This window comes from Lepisosteus platostomus, chromosome 13 (assembly GCF_059453375.1).
Source record: "Lepisosteus platostomus isolate fLepPlt1 chromosome 13, fLepPlt1.hap1, whole genome shotgun sequence".
Classification (NCBI taxonomy): domain Eukaryota; kingdom Metazoa; phylum Chordata; class Actinopteri; order Semionotiformes; family Lepisosteidae; genus Lepisosteus; species Lepisosteus platostomus.
The window spans coordinates 18692583-18711785 of record NC_142623.1 but is presented as its reverse complement, the minus strand read 5'-3'; the positions used below and the strand labels follow the sequence as shown (position 1 = coordinate 18711785).

The 19203-nt window shown below is 38.4% G+C and overlaps 1 protein-coding gene across 2 annotated transcripts; it reads left to right on the top strand.

Moving 5' to 3' along the window:
- Nucleotides 1-241: 241 nt before the first annotated feature.
- LOC148650170 (E3 ubiquitin-protein ligase TRIM35-like) lies at nucleotides 242-18099 on the top strand. 2 transcript variants are annotated; one of them, XM_088603720.1, is made up of 6 exons: nucleotides 243-823; nucleotides 2634-2729; nucleotides 3031-3261; nucleotides 4016-4038; nucleotides 4145-4263; nucleotides 18023-18099. In XM_088603720.1, exons 1-6 carry the CDS (start codon nucleotides 419-421, stop codon nucleotides 18097-18099), a joined length of 951 nt encoding a protein of 316 aa, XP_088459846.1. In that variant the 5' UTR covers nucleotides 243-418. The 2 variants fall into 2 exon arrangements, with proteins under 2 accessions (XP_088459845.1, XP_088459846.1); XM_088603719.1 differs by lacking the exon at nucleotides 18023-18099 and having other exon boundaries at nucleotides 242-823; nucleotides 4145-4457.
- Nucleotides 18100-19203: the final 1104 nt, after the last annotated feature.

Sequence of the window (19203 nt, the reverse complement as noted above, 5' to 3'; positions counted from 1 at the left end):
CATTTTTTCCACCGCCTGAAGTATGATAAAAGTGAATATACTGTATAGATTGGATGGATTTTAGAGACAAAATTCTCCTTTAGCAGATAATGACTGTTCGATCAGAAGTCCACTAAAGTAAAAGAGTACTGTATGGCATGAAGAATCGCAAGCATTAAAGAAAACTAAATGAATGATATGAATGTCAACCTTCAAGTTAATTTGCACTTTCTGACTCATCCTATCATTGCAGAGGAGCAGAAACATCTTTCCTTGTTTAGAAAAAGGCAGAGAAGTTGCCAGAATAGAACATTCTTTGATGAAAGGATGTGAGAGCCATTACCACAGAAAAAGAAGTGGATCTAAATGTATTTAGGAATCTGTTTGAGGACAATATTGCTGAGAAAGGCAGAAGTCAGACTGTAGGTCTATAAAAGAAATGGCAGCAAGATCTTCTGGCCTGGAAGAGGATCTCTCCTGTTCCATGTGTTATGATATCTTCAAGGATCCTGTTCTCCTGACATGCAGCCACAGCTTCTGTAAAGTCTGTCTGGAGCAGCACTGGAAACAGAAGGGCTCTCAGGAATGTCCAGCCTGCAGGAGAAGATCTTCAAGGGATCTGCCTCCCTTCAACTTGGCTCTTAAGAATGTGTGTGAGAAGTTCTTACGGGAACGGAGTCAGAGACCTCCAGCAGGGTCTGAAGAGCTCTGCAGTCTGCACAGGGAGAAGCTCAAGCTCTTCTGTATGACTGATGAAGAGCCTGTCTGCCTGGTTTGTCAGACCGCAGGAAAACACAAAAACCATGAGTTCTGTCCTGTGGAAGAAGCTGTGATGGATCGTAAGGTGAGAAAACATAATATTGAAAACATTTTTAGATACTATCTTCAAAAGGAAATTACCATGTTATAGTTGTGCCAGTTTGTTTATAGTATTCAATAGTATTTATAGTATATTATAAGTATTCTGAATTATTGGCTGTGTACAAAAGTCTAACATAGCAAACATTGGGAACAAAGCAAAAATACCACCCATTTTAATTATTTTTAGAAAAAGAGGTCATAATTCATTAATATTTGAACAACTGAGCAGGTGTATAATGTATTAAAGTATGAAAAGAAATGTTTATTTTTGTATAGATTTACTAAATTTTCCCTTTAAGTGAATAAAATAGGTTGAGACCTAATGGCAGTACCACAATATTCTTACAGTTTTATGTGGTATTCTAAATCCTTTGAAGTTTGTTTAAAAATTTTAAAACCATAATAAAACCAGTGGTAAGATAGTAGGTCAGTCTAAAATGTAGGGAAGACTTATAGCAGCCATATCACCCTGCAACTCACAACTGGCAACCCACTGAAGCGAAGCAGGTGTGAGCCTGGTCAGTACCTGGATGGGAGACCTCCTGGGAAAAACTAAGGTTGCTGCTGGAAGAGGTGTTAGTGGGGCCAGCAGGGGGCGCTCACCCTGTGGTCCATGTGGGTCCTTATGCCCCAGTATAATGATGGGGACACTATACTGTAAACAGGCGCCGTCCTTCGGATGAGACGTAAAACCGAGGTCCTTACTCTCTGTGGTCATTAAAAATCCCAGGGTGCTTCTCGAAAAGAGTAGGGGTGTAACCCTGGTGTCCTGGCCAAATTTCCAATTGGCCCTTACCAATCATGGCCTCCTAATACTCCCCCTCTATGAATTGGCTACATTACTCTGCTCTCCTCCCCACTGATAGCTGATGTGTGGTGAGCGTTCTGGCGCACTTTGGCTGCCGTCGCATCATCCAGGTGGATGCTACACATTGGTGGTGGTGGAGGGGAGTCCCCATTACCTGTAAAGCGCTTTGAGTGGAGTGTCCAGAAAAGCGCTATATAAGTGTAAGCAATTATTATTATAATTATTATTATTAAAAGAGTAAACCTACCTTAGTATAACCTCATTAAGATTTTAATACAGATGCATTAAAACACCATATGGGAAATGACTGAATAAAGGGGCTGTGTTTTTAATTCTTGAATTCAGGCAGCAGAGGGCTCTTTTTGACATACTTCAGAATCTCTAGTGCTCTAGCTTCTACTCCAAAGGTCTGATGTCAAGGAAAATCATGCCCAGACATTAGAGAGGGCTAAACAATGGGATACTGTCAAACTGTGTACAATACAGTATGTGCATTCTAGGATTTTTTAGGTTTTAGTTTTTTAAAACGCTTCTTGATCAACAGTTGTTATATAGTCATAGCTTCAAAATATTCCATTCTCCTGAATTTTTACTGAATTTATATTTATATACTGTATATGGTTCAGTTCATTTGAAATAAAGCTTCAGTTAACCAATTAAGAGGTCATTGAAATAGTAGAAACTTGATTTGTTTTCATTGAGCACTGAGCTGATACAGTAAGTACAGCACGACTACTTACACCGGGGTCCCATCAAACCACAGGAATGTTTCATTCTTGTCTAACCTACCCCTCAGGAATAATATACTGTAAAAACTGAGGTACTGGTGTCACCGCAGCACTCCAATGGAGGGGATGTAGAAACCCTGTACTAGAGAGACTGTATCTGCAGTGAAACTCCTCCGTCAACAGGATATTTCTCTTCTATGGTGTCAGTAATGTCTGCTGTCTGTCTGTTTCTGCAGTAAATTATCATCTCTTTCCAGGAAGAGCTCAAGGCTGCATTGGAGCATCTGAAAAAGAAACTTAAAGAAATTGATAAAGTTAAACAGACATCTGACCAAATTGCAGAGTTCATTAAGGTAATTGAGCTTTGAAAATATCAGAAACAGAAATAAAAATCTTCAGATTATTTTATTAACATTTCTGGATAAAGGGTAAGATGACTAATATCTCAAAATGTATCTAAGAAAGCTCAGAGAGAATAATTAATTTTTAAAAATGCAATAAAAGGTGTGTTCTATCTGAAATGCTTAATCATTTTTGTAATTGCCAGCTGCTTGAATTGATAACAACCTTTCAGTTGGATAGTCAACGTTAACCAAAAACCTCCCAAATATAAAGTAATAGATCTCAACCAGCAATCAACAATTTCCATTCCAGACACAGACCCAACAGACCGAGAGGCAGATTAAGGAGGAGTTTGAGAAACTTCACCAGTTTCTACGAGATGAAGAGGAAGCCAGGATAGCTGCACTGAGGGAGGAAGAAAAGCAGAAGAGTCAGATGATGAAAGAAAAGTTTGAGAGCCTTACAAGAGAGATTTCATCACTTTCAGAGACAATCAGAGCCATAGAACAGGAGATGAGAGCTGACGACATTTTCTTCCTGCAGGTAGAGATGACTCTCTGTGACAACAATCCCTGACTATAGCCTGACAGTAATAAAAAGTTATGTTCACACTATGTGCTGTGCTGTGACACAAAGGCATCAGGTCTGTTGTGAGTCTCATACTGAAAACTAGGGATTTTTCTGAAGTCTCCAGGAGTCTCTTGGAATGACGAGTCCTCTCCCAGACAGGGCTGTGTCCAGTTTGCAAGGAAATCTGAGACAAACTAACCTCACTTTCATACAGAGATATAGTATAATTCCTCTTCGACTGCAATCAGTCAGGGTTGGCAGCACTACTGACTGCTTACTATACAACAGTGTCTCTTCAATGGCACGGATAAATTTAGAATTTAATATATATATATATCAATATACAGTATTAACATTTTTGGGATGTTTCATATTACACAAAAGAGATCTATTTTTATATAATATACAATCGCTGCATCATATACAAGGTATAATATATAATTAAGCCTGACTAAAGTGCAAATATATTGTTTTAAATGTAAAATTTCAATCACATGCTCTTTGTTGTTAAAAAAAATATTATTTATTTTCATTATTCAAACACACTTCATGCATCTGTGCACTCTGATTTGAAAAGTCTTTACTGTTGCCTCTAGTATCATGGTCACTATTTAATCAGGAAAAGTAAAACTTAATTGCTGCCTAATATGTTCTTCACTATTCCTACAGAACTGTTTGAGAGTCTGTGTTTGTTAAGAATTAATAACTTGTCCTATTTTTTTTTCAGAACTACAAGGAGACAAAGAGAAGGTACAGTATGTGCACTCCAGCCTGTCTTCCTCTTTTCTATTGTACTGAGTCCTAACCCACAGCACTTTAAACCAACAGCAGCACTGACTCCTGAATATTATTGCAGAGCCCAGCGCACACTGCAGGATCCAGAGGAGGTTTCAGGAGCACTGATTGATGTTGCCAAGCACCTGGGCTCTCTGAAGTACAGAGTCTGGGAGAAGATGCTGGGGATTGTTCAATACAGTGAGTACTGGGGTGCAGGATCACAAGGGGGATTTACAGGTTTTCACAGTACAGGAGGAACATTGAGAATTGTGGCATCACATGTAAGAGTCCTGGAGTGAAGTGACTGATCTCCAATTTGCTCTACAGGTGTCAATATTTAACCAGATTGTTCTGATGATCCTCTCCTGACAGTGTGTCTGTAGTGTCCCGACTCTTTAAATGATGTCCTCCTACTGAAACCAAGAGAAATCTGCTTTAAAAAAATACTTTTACCATTATACCCTTTTGTCCATTGTTCTAAAATATTTATCTCATTTACTGTAGATATCATCAATGGTTTCTGAATTTCTCAACTGAATTGTGTAACATAACATTCTTACATTTGACAGTAATGTAATTAACATTTTACATTTCAAATATTCTCTCTTCATACATTATCTGTGGACTTTGTAGAGATGCTAAAGCATTGTGGATTTCTAAAGCCTTATTATTTTTCTGTAAAGTGTAATTTGTGAACTGGCCATGGCCCTGTGATAACCTTGGCATTGAATGAGGTGGGTTTCAAAGACAGCAGCTATTAGGAGGATGAACTGTGATCCTGTGTCGTCAGAGCTGATCTGAGAGTGTATCCATAGTTCACACTCTGACACTGTGAGTCATCAATTAGCCTGGCATTTTTCCCACCATCTGAAGTATCATAAAAGTTAATATACTATACAGTTTAGTTTCATGTTAGAGAATACTACTTTAACCTTTGAAACCTTAGGCTTCACTTGGCCGTTCCCCACTATGTTTTTAGTACTGTACCTTGTCTCTGAAGTTCCTAACACACTTTTCTGTAGATTGATGGTGAGACCTGCCCTTGCTTCATGTATTTCCTCAAGTACCAATTCTAACTTCTTCAAGTAGTTCTGGCAATCAGGGTTTTAAATAATTACATGATCAAGAAACTGTATGCAGCAGTACAGTATAACCTAGGTGACATTGCAAACGATTCATGAAATGCTGAAATGTTGCTGGTGCCCTGTGCAACCCAAATGGCATCATTCTGAATTGGTAAAGGCCACAAGAAGTACAAAAGGCAGTTTTACATTTTGACCATTCTTCTAGTAAAATTTGCCAATATCCTTTAGTTAAATCCAAAGTAGATATAAATTTAGCTCCACCTAGTAAATTAAGTGATTCAACTATTTTTGGCATGGGGTATGAATCAAACTTTGAAATTTCATTTATTTCCCTGAAATCAACACAAAACCTGGTTTCTCCATTCTTTTTAGGTACAATAACTACTGGGGAGCACAAAGGACTAGTGGAAGGCTCAAGAACTCCTAAAGCTATCATTTGCTCAATTTCCTTATCTACTACAGGTTTTAATTTTTCAGGAATTTGCTTACATTTTGTCCTAATAGGGGAATGCTGCCTAGTATCTGCCACGTGCTGAATTACATCAATTTTCCCTGGCAGATTGGTAAAAACATTTGTAAATTTTCTCAGCATTTGATCAAACTCAGCATGTAGCTTAGTTGTGAGAGTATTACCTCTTGGACTATCACAATTGTACCCTACATCTTTCAATCGGGCATAAGCTTTCTGCCATATCCCTCCTTAATTTAGGCAAAATGATTAAAGCCAGGTTTTGCTTTCTTTCCACCAAAGGTTTTAGAAGATTGATATGAAAGATTTTTTTCTTTTGTGTCAGAAAGAGCAGTTTCGTAATCTACAGGCCCTACTTGTCTTAGTACTTGAAAGGGGCCTTGCCATCTCGCCAGTAGCTTATTCTCTGAAGTAGGTAACAGCAGCAGACCCTTACAGTATCACCTACCTTAAGTTGTATTTCTTTGATATGCCTATTGTACCATTTATTTTGACTTGAACCTACTTCAGGTTTTCTTTAGCCAGCTTTGTGTAACTAGCAATCTTTTCCCTTATGTTGATGATATAGTCTATTACAGTATCTTGGTGGAGTCTGCAATATGACCTCCCCAACTCTTCTTTATGTGATTTAACGGAGCACAAGGCTGTCGACCATATAACATCTCAAAGGGAGAAAATCCCTTAGATTCCTGAGGCACTTCTTGCTAGGCAAATAGCAGGTAGGACAATATCTTGCCCCACTGTTTAGGCTCTGTGTGGACATATTTTTTTTAGCATACGCTTCAAGGTTTGATTCATTTTTTCCACCAGTCTGAGGTGAGGATGATAAAGGGTAGTCCTTATTGCTGAAATCTGAAGAAGTTCATACAGTTCCTTCAACAGGGATGATGTGAAATTGGTACCTCGATCTGTTAAAAGTTCCCTGGGTATACCCACCCAATTAAACAATGTGACAAATTCCTCTACAATCCATTTAGCAGTAGCTGTTCTCAGAGGAACTGCTTCTGGATATCTGGTCATATAATCACTGATGACTAATGTATATTTATTACCCCTGGAACTAGGAGACAAAGGACCCAGAATATCCATTGAAATTCTCTCAAATGAAGTATCTACCACAGGAATGGGAATCAAGGTATGTCAGTTCCTTGCTAATTCTGGTGCCACTAATTGGCATTCTTTACAGAACCTACAGTATTCAGCTACTGTACATCATGAATGTTTGGCCAACAAAATCATTGTAATATTCTTACCAAAGACTTATCACTCCCCATGTGTCCCGCTAAAGAAATTTAATGAGCTATTTGCAATACTGTATGTCCTCTCGTAACAACCAACTGCTTAATTCTTTTATTCGTTTTTGATTGTTTACAATTCCTATAAAAAATTCCATTGTGTACATGGTAAAAAGGAAACTTAACATCTTTAAAATTATCAGAAAACAGATGGTCAAAAATGTATTTCAATGTTTTGTCCTCTCTTTGATACTGGGCAATGTCTATACACTTATTTTCAGGTCCCATCAACAAATCTACTAATCTTGTTTTTAGTTTTCTTCTTTCCCCCCATCGATGGATGCTGCTTTTCTTCACCCTCAAAAATATCTAGAGAAAATTAGAAATGGTCCTCTTCTGCCGAGTCCAATGTTTTTTCTTTTTTTTTGACTGGTTCCGCATAACTATAGACACAGGTGTTCCTTTCTCTGTCTGATTCAACAAGTCTGAGAAAAAAGGAATGTCTTGTACCAGTATTACTGGAAAGGGTACATTTTTAACTAGGCCCACGGTCATCTGTATCTCCTGATCTGCAATTCTCAGTTTAATGTGTTTAGTAGGTTACTCCCTGGTATCTCCGTGCACATAGGTAATAGTTGTGACCCCCACAGTTACATGACTTCTTAGCAAGGTTAGATTTAACAAAGGTTTGCCGGATTGTCTACTAGTCTACCAGTGTCTACTAACCCCTTTACCATCTTTCCCTCACCATCTTACAGTCACCAAAACAAACAGAAGATTCTTTGCAGAAACAGTTTTGCTGACTTGTCTTTAGATGGGGCCTGGTTTAGAGGAAAAAAGCGAAAACAAAGTCCAAATTCACCAGATCTATAACATTGTTTCTCCTGAGACACTGTTTTCAATGTCCTTTGGTTGTCTATAATAATAATAATAATAATAATAATAATAATAATAATTGCTTACACTTATAGCGCATTTCTGGACACTCCACTCAAAGCACTTTACAGGTAATGGGGACTCCCCTACACCACCACCAATGTGCAGCCCCACCTGGATGATGCAATGGTGGGCATAATGCACCAGAACACTCACCACACATCAGCTATTAGTGGGGAGGAGAGCAGAGTAATGAAGCCAATTCACAGATTGGGATTATTAGGAGCTCATGATTGGTAAGGGCCAATGGGAAGTGTGGCCAGGACATCAGGATTATACCTGAACTCTTTTCAAGAAACGCCCTGGGACTTGTAATGACCACAGAGAGTCAGGACCTTCGTTTTATGTCTCATCTGAAGGACAGTGCCTGTTTACAGTATAGTGTCCTCATCACTATACTGGGGCATTAGGACCCACATGGACCGCAGGGTGAGCGCCCCTTGCTGGCCTCTCTTCCAGCAGCAACCTTAGTTTTTCCCAGTAGGTCTCTCATCCAGGTACTGACCAGGCTCACATCTGTTTAGCTTCAGTGGGTTGTCAGTTGCGAGTTGCAGGGTGATATGGCTACTGGATATCTTATTTTATCTTAGCAATTTTTTCAGGTGGGTCAACAGACAATCCAGCTGATGCTGTAGATTCCATAATGGCTGGTTCCTTCCCACTTTCAGTAGCTTACCGGAACTTCTGAGTCCAAACAAATGTGTCTTTGGGTCATGCACCTCCATTAGCCACCAAGGTCTCATCTTCATCTGCTATAGCACCTTTCTCCAGCATGCCGCTTTCTTCAGGGGTGTGGGAAATTCCAAGTGATTCAGTTTCTTCTGTTTTCCTTGTTTTAGGACTCAATTACTATAGTTTCGTTTTATGCATCCTTACCAAAACTCCCAAAATAGCAGTCTTCAAATGCAAACAAAATTGTATTTAATGCCTTCAAACAGTGACAACAAAAAAAGCACCTCATAGAAGCTCCACGCGTGTGAAGGCCATAAACGATATTGATTTTGTTACATAAACATACAGTATTACAGTAACTAACGTGAAATAACGTGTATAAAAAGTGGTAGTTTTAAGCTTTTCTGCGCATACGCTCGATACCGGAGTCAACAAGCATACTTTTAGAATTTGATTAATAGGGAATATAATATGGAATCGTGTATCTAAAGAAATTAATAACGATATAATTATATTCATGTACTGCAACACAAGAATAGTATATGCTGACTACTAAACGACAGGTTGCATGTTCAAATCCAGCCGGTGCCATGACTTTTATTTTAGCAAACATTTCTTTGAAAAAATAGAATAGCAATATTATGGACAATTAATTGACAATAAATATAGAAAAGCACATATTAAATTTAGGAAATTTGGTTTCTGTCAAAGCGCAATGAAACCTATAACTTGATTCTTATGGACGCCCGGTACCACCAGGGATTAAAAAAAAACATGCAATCGCGTATCTATACAAATAACAGTATAACAGCAGCATGTTACATTATTAGTGTGGGTGTCTCCTCTTGCCAAAAAGCTCTAAATTGCATTTTGAGTGCGGTTTTTTTACTTTTTTAAAATTACAACCTATAAATAAAGCTGATACTGTTAAAACCTTTAATTATTTTAAACTGTATTACAGCAGCACAATGCACAATGCAACGTAAATCGCTACCTTTGTCTTCTGTGTAATAATGTTCAGAAATAAGAAATTAGATTGCTCATAAATCTAATCACCTATTCTACGTAAACACAGCGTAATTGTTCTATGAAAATGCTCTTTTTCTTGTTCGTTTAGGAGACCTTGATCGAAACTGATTTGAGATGTCAGAACGCATTTATTTTCTGTGTATTTCTGTGTGCGCATTTCCTACATTGCTTCGTTTGTCGAGATTTTAACTTAATATTTAGGCTCAGGATTTCAACTATAAATCGTACACTAATTACTAGCAGTAAATACTGATGTTATGCTCCCTCTTACCACAAAAATATATATGTATTGTAGCTGGAATGAACTTTTTTTCGCACGTTTCTCTACCTACTGCGACTCGAACAGGCACCCAGAGGTGGGGGGTGCGTCTTTCAACCTCCATAACTAAAATGCCAAATAGGAGTGGCACAGCGCGGTTTTCATCACTCTCTGCGGGAGTGCTGTCTGTGATGAATTTAACCGGTTTCACCGGTATTTTCAAAGTAGAAGGTCTAGCAAAGTCATGTACCATAAAAGTATGGTAGTTAAAAAGCATTAATACTTTCGCTTGGGTTTAAATAAAGTTGATGTTTTCTCTTTTGGGTAGACTTGACTATTAATCCATGAGATATGCAATAGGCTGTCATTAAACAACCTTATGTTTATTAATCTTCCTTGTTATGCACAGTGGTGTCTTTTTCACATTATCTGGCGAGCCTTGTTTTGTCAAAGAACCAGAGATCATCTCGCTTTCAAAGGACAGCACAGACTTTGAAAAGGCCACAAATGTATTAGCAAGGGTTAATTGCACTATGGATCGCACAAAGAAATGTAAAGTAGTCTTCTTTAGGTGTGCGGGCAGGAGTGGATCGCAGCAGGCATACACAGCAAATAACAAGAAAACAAAGAACAGGACAGGTGAGACGAGTATACAAACAGTGAGTGATCAGAAAAAGGAAACAACTGTTACGCCCGGCTTTTTGACGCAATTTTTTTTTAATTTGCTAATGGTAATGTAATGAGAATTAATTTAATCACAGAGTGCTCATAAATTGTGCTAGGAAGAAAATAGATAGGTGTTCTGAAAGGTCACATATAAACAGGTTTTCGATGGACAGAATGATAGTGTAACGATGACGGACACAAAAACTCAGACTTGCGGAGTTAAAAGCTGCGTTTATTTTCTTCTCCGTCATCGCCTGCCAGCCGGCTCTCCCGCACCCCGACCAGAGAGATCTCTGTGATTAAATTAATTCCCATTACATTACCATTCCCACTGTGCATAACAAGGAAGATTAATAAACATAAGGTTGTTTAATGACAGTCTATTGCATATCTCATGGCTAAATAGTCAAGTCTACCCAAAAGAGAAAACATCGACTTTATTTAAACCCAAGCGAAAGTATTAATGCTTTATAACTACCATACTTTTATGGTACATGACTTTGCTAGACCTTCTACTTTGAAAATACCGGTGAAACCGGTTAAATTCATCACAGCCAGCACTCCCGCAGAGAGTGATGAAAACCGCACTGTGCCACTCTTATTTGGCATTTTAGTTATGGAGGCAGAAAGACGTTTATGTTTTTAAAACTCTTGAATTTGACATTGAATATTAACAAATACACCCAAAATGTATGAGGTGTAATTGACTTCTACCATAGTTAGGCCTGAAACTGTTATTATTATGAACACAATTCAACCCAAACTTTCTCATTAAAAATGTTATTCAGTGAAGTATTTCTTGCAATCAAACCAGTAGAAGTTGTGACCTGTTTGAAGACCATCTGAACCATAACCTTAACCTTACCCAAACCCTTTGCTAGGGTTAGGGTTAAGATTCTGACCAAACATAGAACGATTTTGATTGCATGGTTGTGTTTTAGAATAGAAAGTAAGTTTAGGAAAAGTGATATTTCAATGTTGTCTTCACGTTTGTTTTCTGACAACTAGGCTATATGCACTGTCCTGGACTTAAAGGACATGTCCTCTAAAATACCTACTGTATAGATCAAAAGTGAGAAAAACTTGAATGTATTTTTAAAATTCTTGAATTTGGCATTGACTATACGGGCATATTAACAAATACAGCCAAAATGTATGAGGTGTTATTGACTAATAACATTGACTAGGCCTGAAACCGTAGTAATTGTGAGCAGAATTCAACCCAAAATTTCCAATAACTGAATATTTGTCAAAAAAAGAATCTTAGCATTGTGGATATGTTCTCTTTTCGTTTGGTAAGGTGGCAAAGTTATTTCTCATTAAAAATATTATTCAGTGAAGTACTTCTTGAAATCAAACCAGTGGAAGTTGTGGGACCTTTTTTAAGAACATCTGAGCCCTAACCTAATTCCGACAAAAGGTAGTACATTTTTTATTGCGTGGCTGTGTTTTAGAGCAGAAATGAAATTGAGGAAAAGTGATATTTCATTGCTATGTTCACATTTTTTTCTTACTGTTTAAAGAAAAGGATGTATGAAACTCATTTACCAGAAGTCTGCTGCCTCTTCAACGTGCACATAATCCAACACAAAATACAACCTGTTAGAAAGTATGAGAAAACATTCCACATTCTCAGCCTTGAGCAAGTCATGGATCATCAAGATTGTTGAATCTTGGAGAAGAATTTTAAATGTTTGTTTTTGCTCATCTTCTCTCGTTGCTACTTTAAATTTTATTTATAATCCTTATCAAAATGAATACAGCTGTATTTTTTGTGGGTCCAACAACTAGGATACTTCAGATTAGTTCTTCAGAGGTACAGCCACAATGCCTACAGTTAGAGGCATTATTCTATAATTTTAATAATCTCAGATGGACTTAATTTTTCATCATTGCTCCCAGAAATATATAAGCAGCATAATTACTTCCAACCATTGCTGGAGGTTGACTGACAGTGAAAGCCAAGGGAGTTGGAAATGGGTGGATGGAACACCAGTGGACATTTTCTGTTCTTGTGTAATGAAGAGACCCCCTCGTCAATAAATGAGCAACTGCAGTCTGAGTGATTTTCACCCTTTGTCCTGCAGTATTTCATACTTTCTTCTTGATATGTCACAGAACGTTTGCAATCATTTTGACCCATTTCAATTTATGAATTTTGATAAATTTGGTATAAAGAACTTTTAATTTATTTGATTTAAACATTTTGTCAAACTGTTTCTGCTTTCTAAAATTTGGCAATAAGAACTGGTAAGAATTTCTAGGTTTCAGAACATTAAACTAATTTAAGATCTGGACAGTTCATACTGTTAGACTTACAAGCTGCTCTCCAATATTGCTTGGCCTACTCAACATGTTAGTCTCATTAAACCAATCCGTGCTCAATACTGACTACAACAGTACTTGTGAGCTGGTGTTTTTGTACTAAGAGAATTATTTCAAGGTCTACCTCAATATTGCTAAGTATAATGAATTAAGTAAGCTAACCCTAACTCAAAACCTGAAACAAAACAGGTTCTACAGTTCAACTGAACAGCAACGTCAACAGATCATAAACATGTTAGTGTTAGCAGGCAAAATAAAAAGACAGAATTACAGGAAACAAGTGACTTCCTTTCTGGAATGTAGGTACTGGAATGCTGGGGAGACCAACAATGAGGGTGATGAAGACTGTGGAGACCTGAGGAACAGCAAGTTAAATAATGTACAGTACCTTGCACCTTTCACAGTTCGTGGATCTGTGAGAAGAGAGCCTAACCACCACAACTGTTCAAGCTTCATCTGCACTCACTCAGGTCTCAATTCAAAATTAGAAACAGCACTTAGGTATTTAATGATAATCTGCCATGTTTGTCTAATTGTTATTCTTGCAGTGGTCAAAGGGTTTGTGTGAAACTGTCAATCATTGTCATCTTTATTTCTAGGGTTAATTTTAGTGCTTCTTGCTTTTCAATATAAAGGTAGAAACCAGAACAGGTGTGACAACAGTCTGGTGTTTACAGTTCCACGTTGTAAAATAACTAGTACTGTAGCTCAGCCTGGATTAAGTACAATTTGAATTTGGGGCATTGTCCATTTTTAGATGATCGCTATTTGTGTCCTACCCCAGTAATATTCAGATATGGTTCTGATCATGTCAGAATTCATGTGAATTTGTGTCATTTATTTTTAAGTTCTTCACTTATATATTAGTACTGTGATCAAAGATATTCTGTCCTGATGTGCGTGTAAATACAGAAGTAAAAAAATATCAATTGTTCCTTTCTTATTCTTTAACTTTTTGGCCTTGATGTGGAAACAAAGCAGAGCTGAAAGAAGTTCAATGCGTCAGAAATGTAACAAAGTAAAACAGAGAAAAAACTTGGATTGTTTGATCTTAATAATAGATAATATGAGCATGTGAAAGTAATAAATAACTATTCATTCATTATCATAAAGTTTCTAATGATGTCAAGGTCAGTGAAGCCTATCTTGAAAGGACAGACTTAAAATCCCAGAATTCCATACCCAGAAGCACATACCACGTACCTGCTCTTCTCCTGGATGGGGATCCCAATCCATCACATGGCCACACAGGAAAGGACAATCCAAGGATAGTTATTAACATCAACTGCCAACTACCATTTGGAGTGGGGAGGAATATTGATGTTTATTGTACAAATCTCTACAATTGCACATAAAAGACAAGTCATGCCTTTTTTCAGTGTACTAAAGTCATGTTATTCTGTTAAAAAATGTAATGAAAGTAATGTTTTTATCACGTTGTTTTTCACAAATGAAGACGTTCACTGTGCAAAAGATAAAGCAAAAATAGTCCTATTTACACTACACAAAGCCACAACTTCACATTGAAGACTCCAACCTCAGATCAACCTGATAGTATTACTGGCTTGCTTGACTTATTTAATCTTTGTGGAAACCAGGTTTTAGTCTATTTTTCAAACTTTCAGATCACAGATAAAAATTAAATACAGTCTACCCCTTGCTACAACAAGTTCAGTTTGTTCAGTCTCTGAATTGAGTATGAATATTTTTACAAAAGCAGACTGTTTCCAGCTGTAAAATCACTTATGTCCTGCACTACATGAATAAAGCACTTACTGTATCTTACCTGGCTTCTTGTAGTTAGCAAGTTGTAATCTGTAGGTTCCAGCACCAGAAACAAGTATAATCATATTATTTGTTCACCTTCAATGGAACAAACTGACTCTCTTCAGCTCATTAGCAGTGATGGCAACGTGGTGTAGAATGAGGTTTTAATGCAGCAGAGCTAATTACACCATTGTGACAGTACCAAGGCATACTGTATGGTACATGTTGCTAGACACATTGTCAGGTCAATGTCAGGAAATAGAAAATGACAATATCAAGTGCACAAAGAAAAGGAACAGGTAGAATAAGCAGTGAGAGATTATTATATAAAGCAAATAGGAAAGGAAAACAGTGAACAATTATTTTCGAAAATGTTTTTGCTTTTAGAAAATGTTTTGAAATAACTCTACGAAATCCCTCTACCACCTTCCTAGATTATTTTGTGTTCAAGTGCACAAGTTCTAACAAGTGAAAACCAATAAAGCACAAGTTATGACTAAAACTGTTTTTTAAAACAGTTACACATGTCTGGAACAAACTGGAGCAAAATGGAACAGACTACCCACCTTTGTTATTGAAGTAGATTCCCTGAGACTTGTATCAGGATCAGATGCAATGAAGATTATCTTGGAATCACAGGAGACAAGGTGCAATAACATACCCAACTGGACACCAGTCCATCCTACACACACATGCACATGCACAAGTACACAGGGATACTTTAGTCATTCTAAGCTTGCTTGACTTTGGGAGGTGGGGGAAACCTAAAGAAACCCTGAAGAAAATCTGCAGAACACATTCAAACTCTATGCATAGCCCCAGTCCAGAACTGAAGCTCATCTTGTGGCAGGGCTGGGATTTTATCTTTTTCTTTACCCTTTCAAGAATGACAAGGCTCACATTGAACAGATCCCACTTTAGAGATGGATCTTCATGGTCCATGCTAAAATTAAGAATGAAAAAAATAAAGTTTTTGACTTATTGAGAGAGGGGGCACAGGAGAAACCTCAGGACAGATCACAGCACAAGAGTTGTGCTTTTAGGAGGATGCTGCCCCCTAGTGGGACCTTTAATTGTGAACATTCCCATTTTCAATAAGTACTGTAATCAAATCAAATCAAATCAAATCAAAGTTTATTTATCAAATGCACAACAATACGGCGTGCAGCAGTAGTTGCTGGCAATGAAGTGTCTTTTTCTGCTAGCTTACAAAAATGACAAGAATCACAAAAATCACAACAATTCACAAAAACACAAAAATCACAAAATTGAGGTTACTTTTTTTAAATTGAATAAAACTCAATGTGAGTAGAGCTGCTATGTGTCCATGGTGTATGCAATATATTCATGTATTGCAGTTATGCTGAATATAGTGAGAATTGTGTGTCCATGTAGCCATTACAGGTGATTTGCTAAGGAGCTACAGGTTGGCTATTTAGCAGTCTTATTGCCTGGAGGTAGAAGCTGTTCCGCAGTCTGTTGGACTTGGACCAAATGCTTTGGTACAGTTTACTGGACGGTAGGAGGGAAAACAGTTTGTGACTGGGATGACTGGGGTCCTTGAGAATGGACCTGGCCTTCTTCAGACATCTAGCTGAATAGATCTCCTGGATGCTTGGTAACTCACAGCTGGTGATAAGCTGCGGTGACTTCACCACCACCCTCTGCAATACTTTGCGATCCCGTGTGGAGCAGCTCCCATACCAGGCAGTGATGCAACCAGTCATGATGCTCTCAATAGTGCACCTGTAGAAGTTGGCCTGGATATGTGATGGCATGCCGAACTTCTTTAGCCTGCGGAGAAAGAACAGGCGCTGTCATGCTGTTTTGACCACGGTGTTGGTGTGGTGGGTCCAGGTTAAATCCTCTGAGATGTTAACTCCCAGGAACTTAAAGCTGCTGACCCTCTCCACTGCAGTCCCATTGATGTGAATAGGTGTGTGGTCTCCACCCTGATGTTTCCTATAGTCCACAATCATCTTAGTTTTACTGATGTTCAGAGAAAGGTTGATCTCTCTGAATGTTCTGTCCTGAATATACAGGAGTATGCAGACTCCTGTATATTCAACATGTTGCCCATGTTCATCAGAGTTGGGGTGTTAGCCCTGGGGTCCTGGCTAAACTCCATTATGGTCTTATACAATCTTGTCTCCCTAAATGTCCCTCTCAATTTATTTACTGATAATATGTATGAATCTTCTCTGCTGTGCAGTGAGGCTGCTGTAAGTTACACAGGTGGGTCTGGCACTCCAGTGGTGGATGAACCCTCCTACTCTCACAGAGGTAAAGCGCTTAGAGACCCCTTGAGATTAATGAGATGAGATGAGATGAGTGGCATGAGTGAGACAGATCTAGAAGAACTAGACCTTGACAATGGATTGTGTCGTCCGCATAGGGTCCGGAAAGAACTGTTCGTTACACAGACTAAACATAATTGGTCTTATATCTATGCACAGAGTTAGCTCTGAAACCAGATTTCATGATTGGAGCTGGTCTCTCTCCTACGCTGGACTTTCCCTGTGTGAAAAGCCCCCAGTAGGTGTGGAGATCATGAGTACCTGGCTGGGATCCATAGAGTTGGAGTTTGTTTCAGTTGACAAGGGGGTTGCTTCAATGTGACTACGAGTTGCAGAAGAAAATACTGACTGTTACTGTATATGTCTCCTGGATTTGCCATTTGTCATGGACTGAGTTCCACCTTGTCTCGAGTCTCAGTGCGGTACTTTCAGTTACACTTGTGCCAGTGTGTTTGCTGCTGATCCAGAACCCAGCAAGTGGATTCACCCTCCTGTTCTGATACTGCTGTCCTCTTCAGGACAGTGCAGGGTCATTACAATAACATCATAAAATGAGGTACAGTATATGTAAACTGCATGTAAAGTTTTGTTTTAATTTGTTTTTATCTTAATTATATCTGTTTGAGTAATATAGTTATCAGGTCCTGTTGATATATTTCAGAAGAACACGTCCACGAAGAGCAGGTACTGTATGTGAACTCCAACCTGCTTTCCTCTTTTCTATTGTACTGAGTCTAAACACACAGCAGCACTGACTCCTGAACATCATTGCAGAGCCCAGAACACACTGCAGGACCCAGAGGGGGTTTCATAGCACTGATAGAGTTGGCCAAGCACCATGTACAGAGTCTGGGAGACGGTTTACAGGTTTTTCCTGTACAGGAGGAACATTGAGAATTGTGGAGTCAATCAGATAAAAGCAATGAGAGTCCGACTGTCTGTATAAGAGCCCTGGAGTGAAGTGACTGATCTCCTCCAGTTTGGTCCACAGATGTCCTGGTGATCCTCTCCCAACAGTGGGTCTTTAGTGTGCTGACTCTTTAGCTGCTGTCCTCATATTGACACTAACAGAAATGTGCTGCATTCTTCATTTCAATTTTGTACATCTGTATGACCTTTTTATACTACTTCAATTGCTTACATTTGAAAAAATGAACTTTTTAAAAGACTTTTTTTATCTTTGGTTAAGTCAGTGTTGTTTTTGCTTTCTCTATCAGCTCCTGCGTCTCTGGACACCAACACAGCAGCACCCTATCTCTCATTGTCTGAGGATCTGAACAGTGTGAGATACTGAGATGTTGGATCAGTGTTTCTTTGTGCTGGGATCTGAGGCATTCACCTCAGGGAGTCTAGAAGAAGGAATGTGGGCTTTACAGCTATCAGGAGCTGCTACCATTGCATTGACCTCACCAGTGACACAGCTCACTCTGAAGAGCAAATCCCAAAAGATCAGAGTGCAGCCAGACTATGACAGGGGGAGGTGTCATTCTCTGACTCTCTGACTCCCATCTATACTTATAAACAGACATTTAATGAGCTGATGTTTCCAGTTTTTAGTTCCTGGTTCTGACCCTAATCTTTTGCAAATCTTCCCAGTGAAGGTGGTCTGTAACAGGAAAAAATGTAGAATTATAAAGCCTGTTGAGCCTCAGTGGCATCACTGTTATAAAAGTTTTAAAACGGTTTCCAGGAGTGTCTCAGTTGTATTCCAGGCTGGATGATCACTTTCATTAATCACATGCTGAACTAAATGAACCAAAGTGGGTGAAATTGATTATTAATTTGATGAAGAATTTATAGAGAGTTTTTAGAATTAAACTGTTATTTATTTAAAAGAAGTAAAGCCTGATGATTCTGAAGAGATTTTAAAACATTGGGGGCTTTGTTACACCTAATTATTATTTTGTAAAGTATTAGTTGTGAGCTGTCCATGGCATTATGATACAGTAGTGATGGGTTTGGAGGAGTTTATAGACAGTAGCTATTGTGTTCCTGTGTCCTCAGAGCTGATCTGAGAGTGAGTCAAACTCTGAAGTGAATATAAAGTGTAATTCTATGCTATAGAAACATGAAAAAATCACAATCACCTTGGAACACAGAAGAATATTCTGGTTGTTTACTGAAATTTTCTAGGTTTTTCTAACAGAATTCCAGTTCCTGGGGGTACTAGTCTAGTACCACTGTAACAATCTTAATCCAATACTCTGCTGTACAGTAGTTGCATTCTCATGAGCTTTGCCTGTAGCTCCCTCAGTCTCTGAAGTACAGTAAAAGATACCAAACTGACGTGTGTCTTCAAGAGCTTTACACAGATATTACAAGCATGTAAGTGTGTTACAGAATCACCTAAAGGCTAAGAATCTCTGTTACTTGAGAAACATGATTAGCTGTTGGCTTT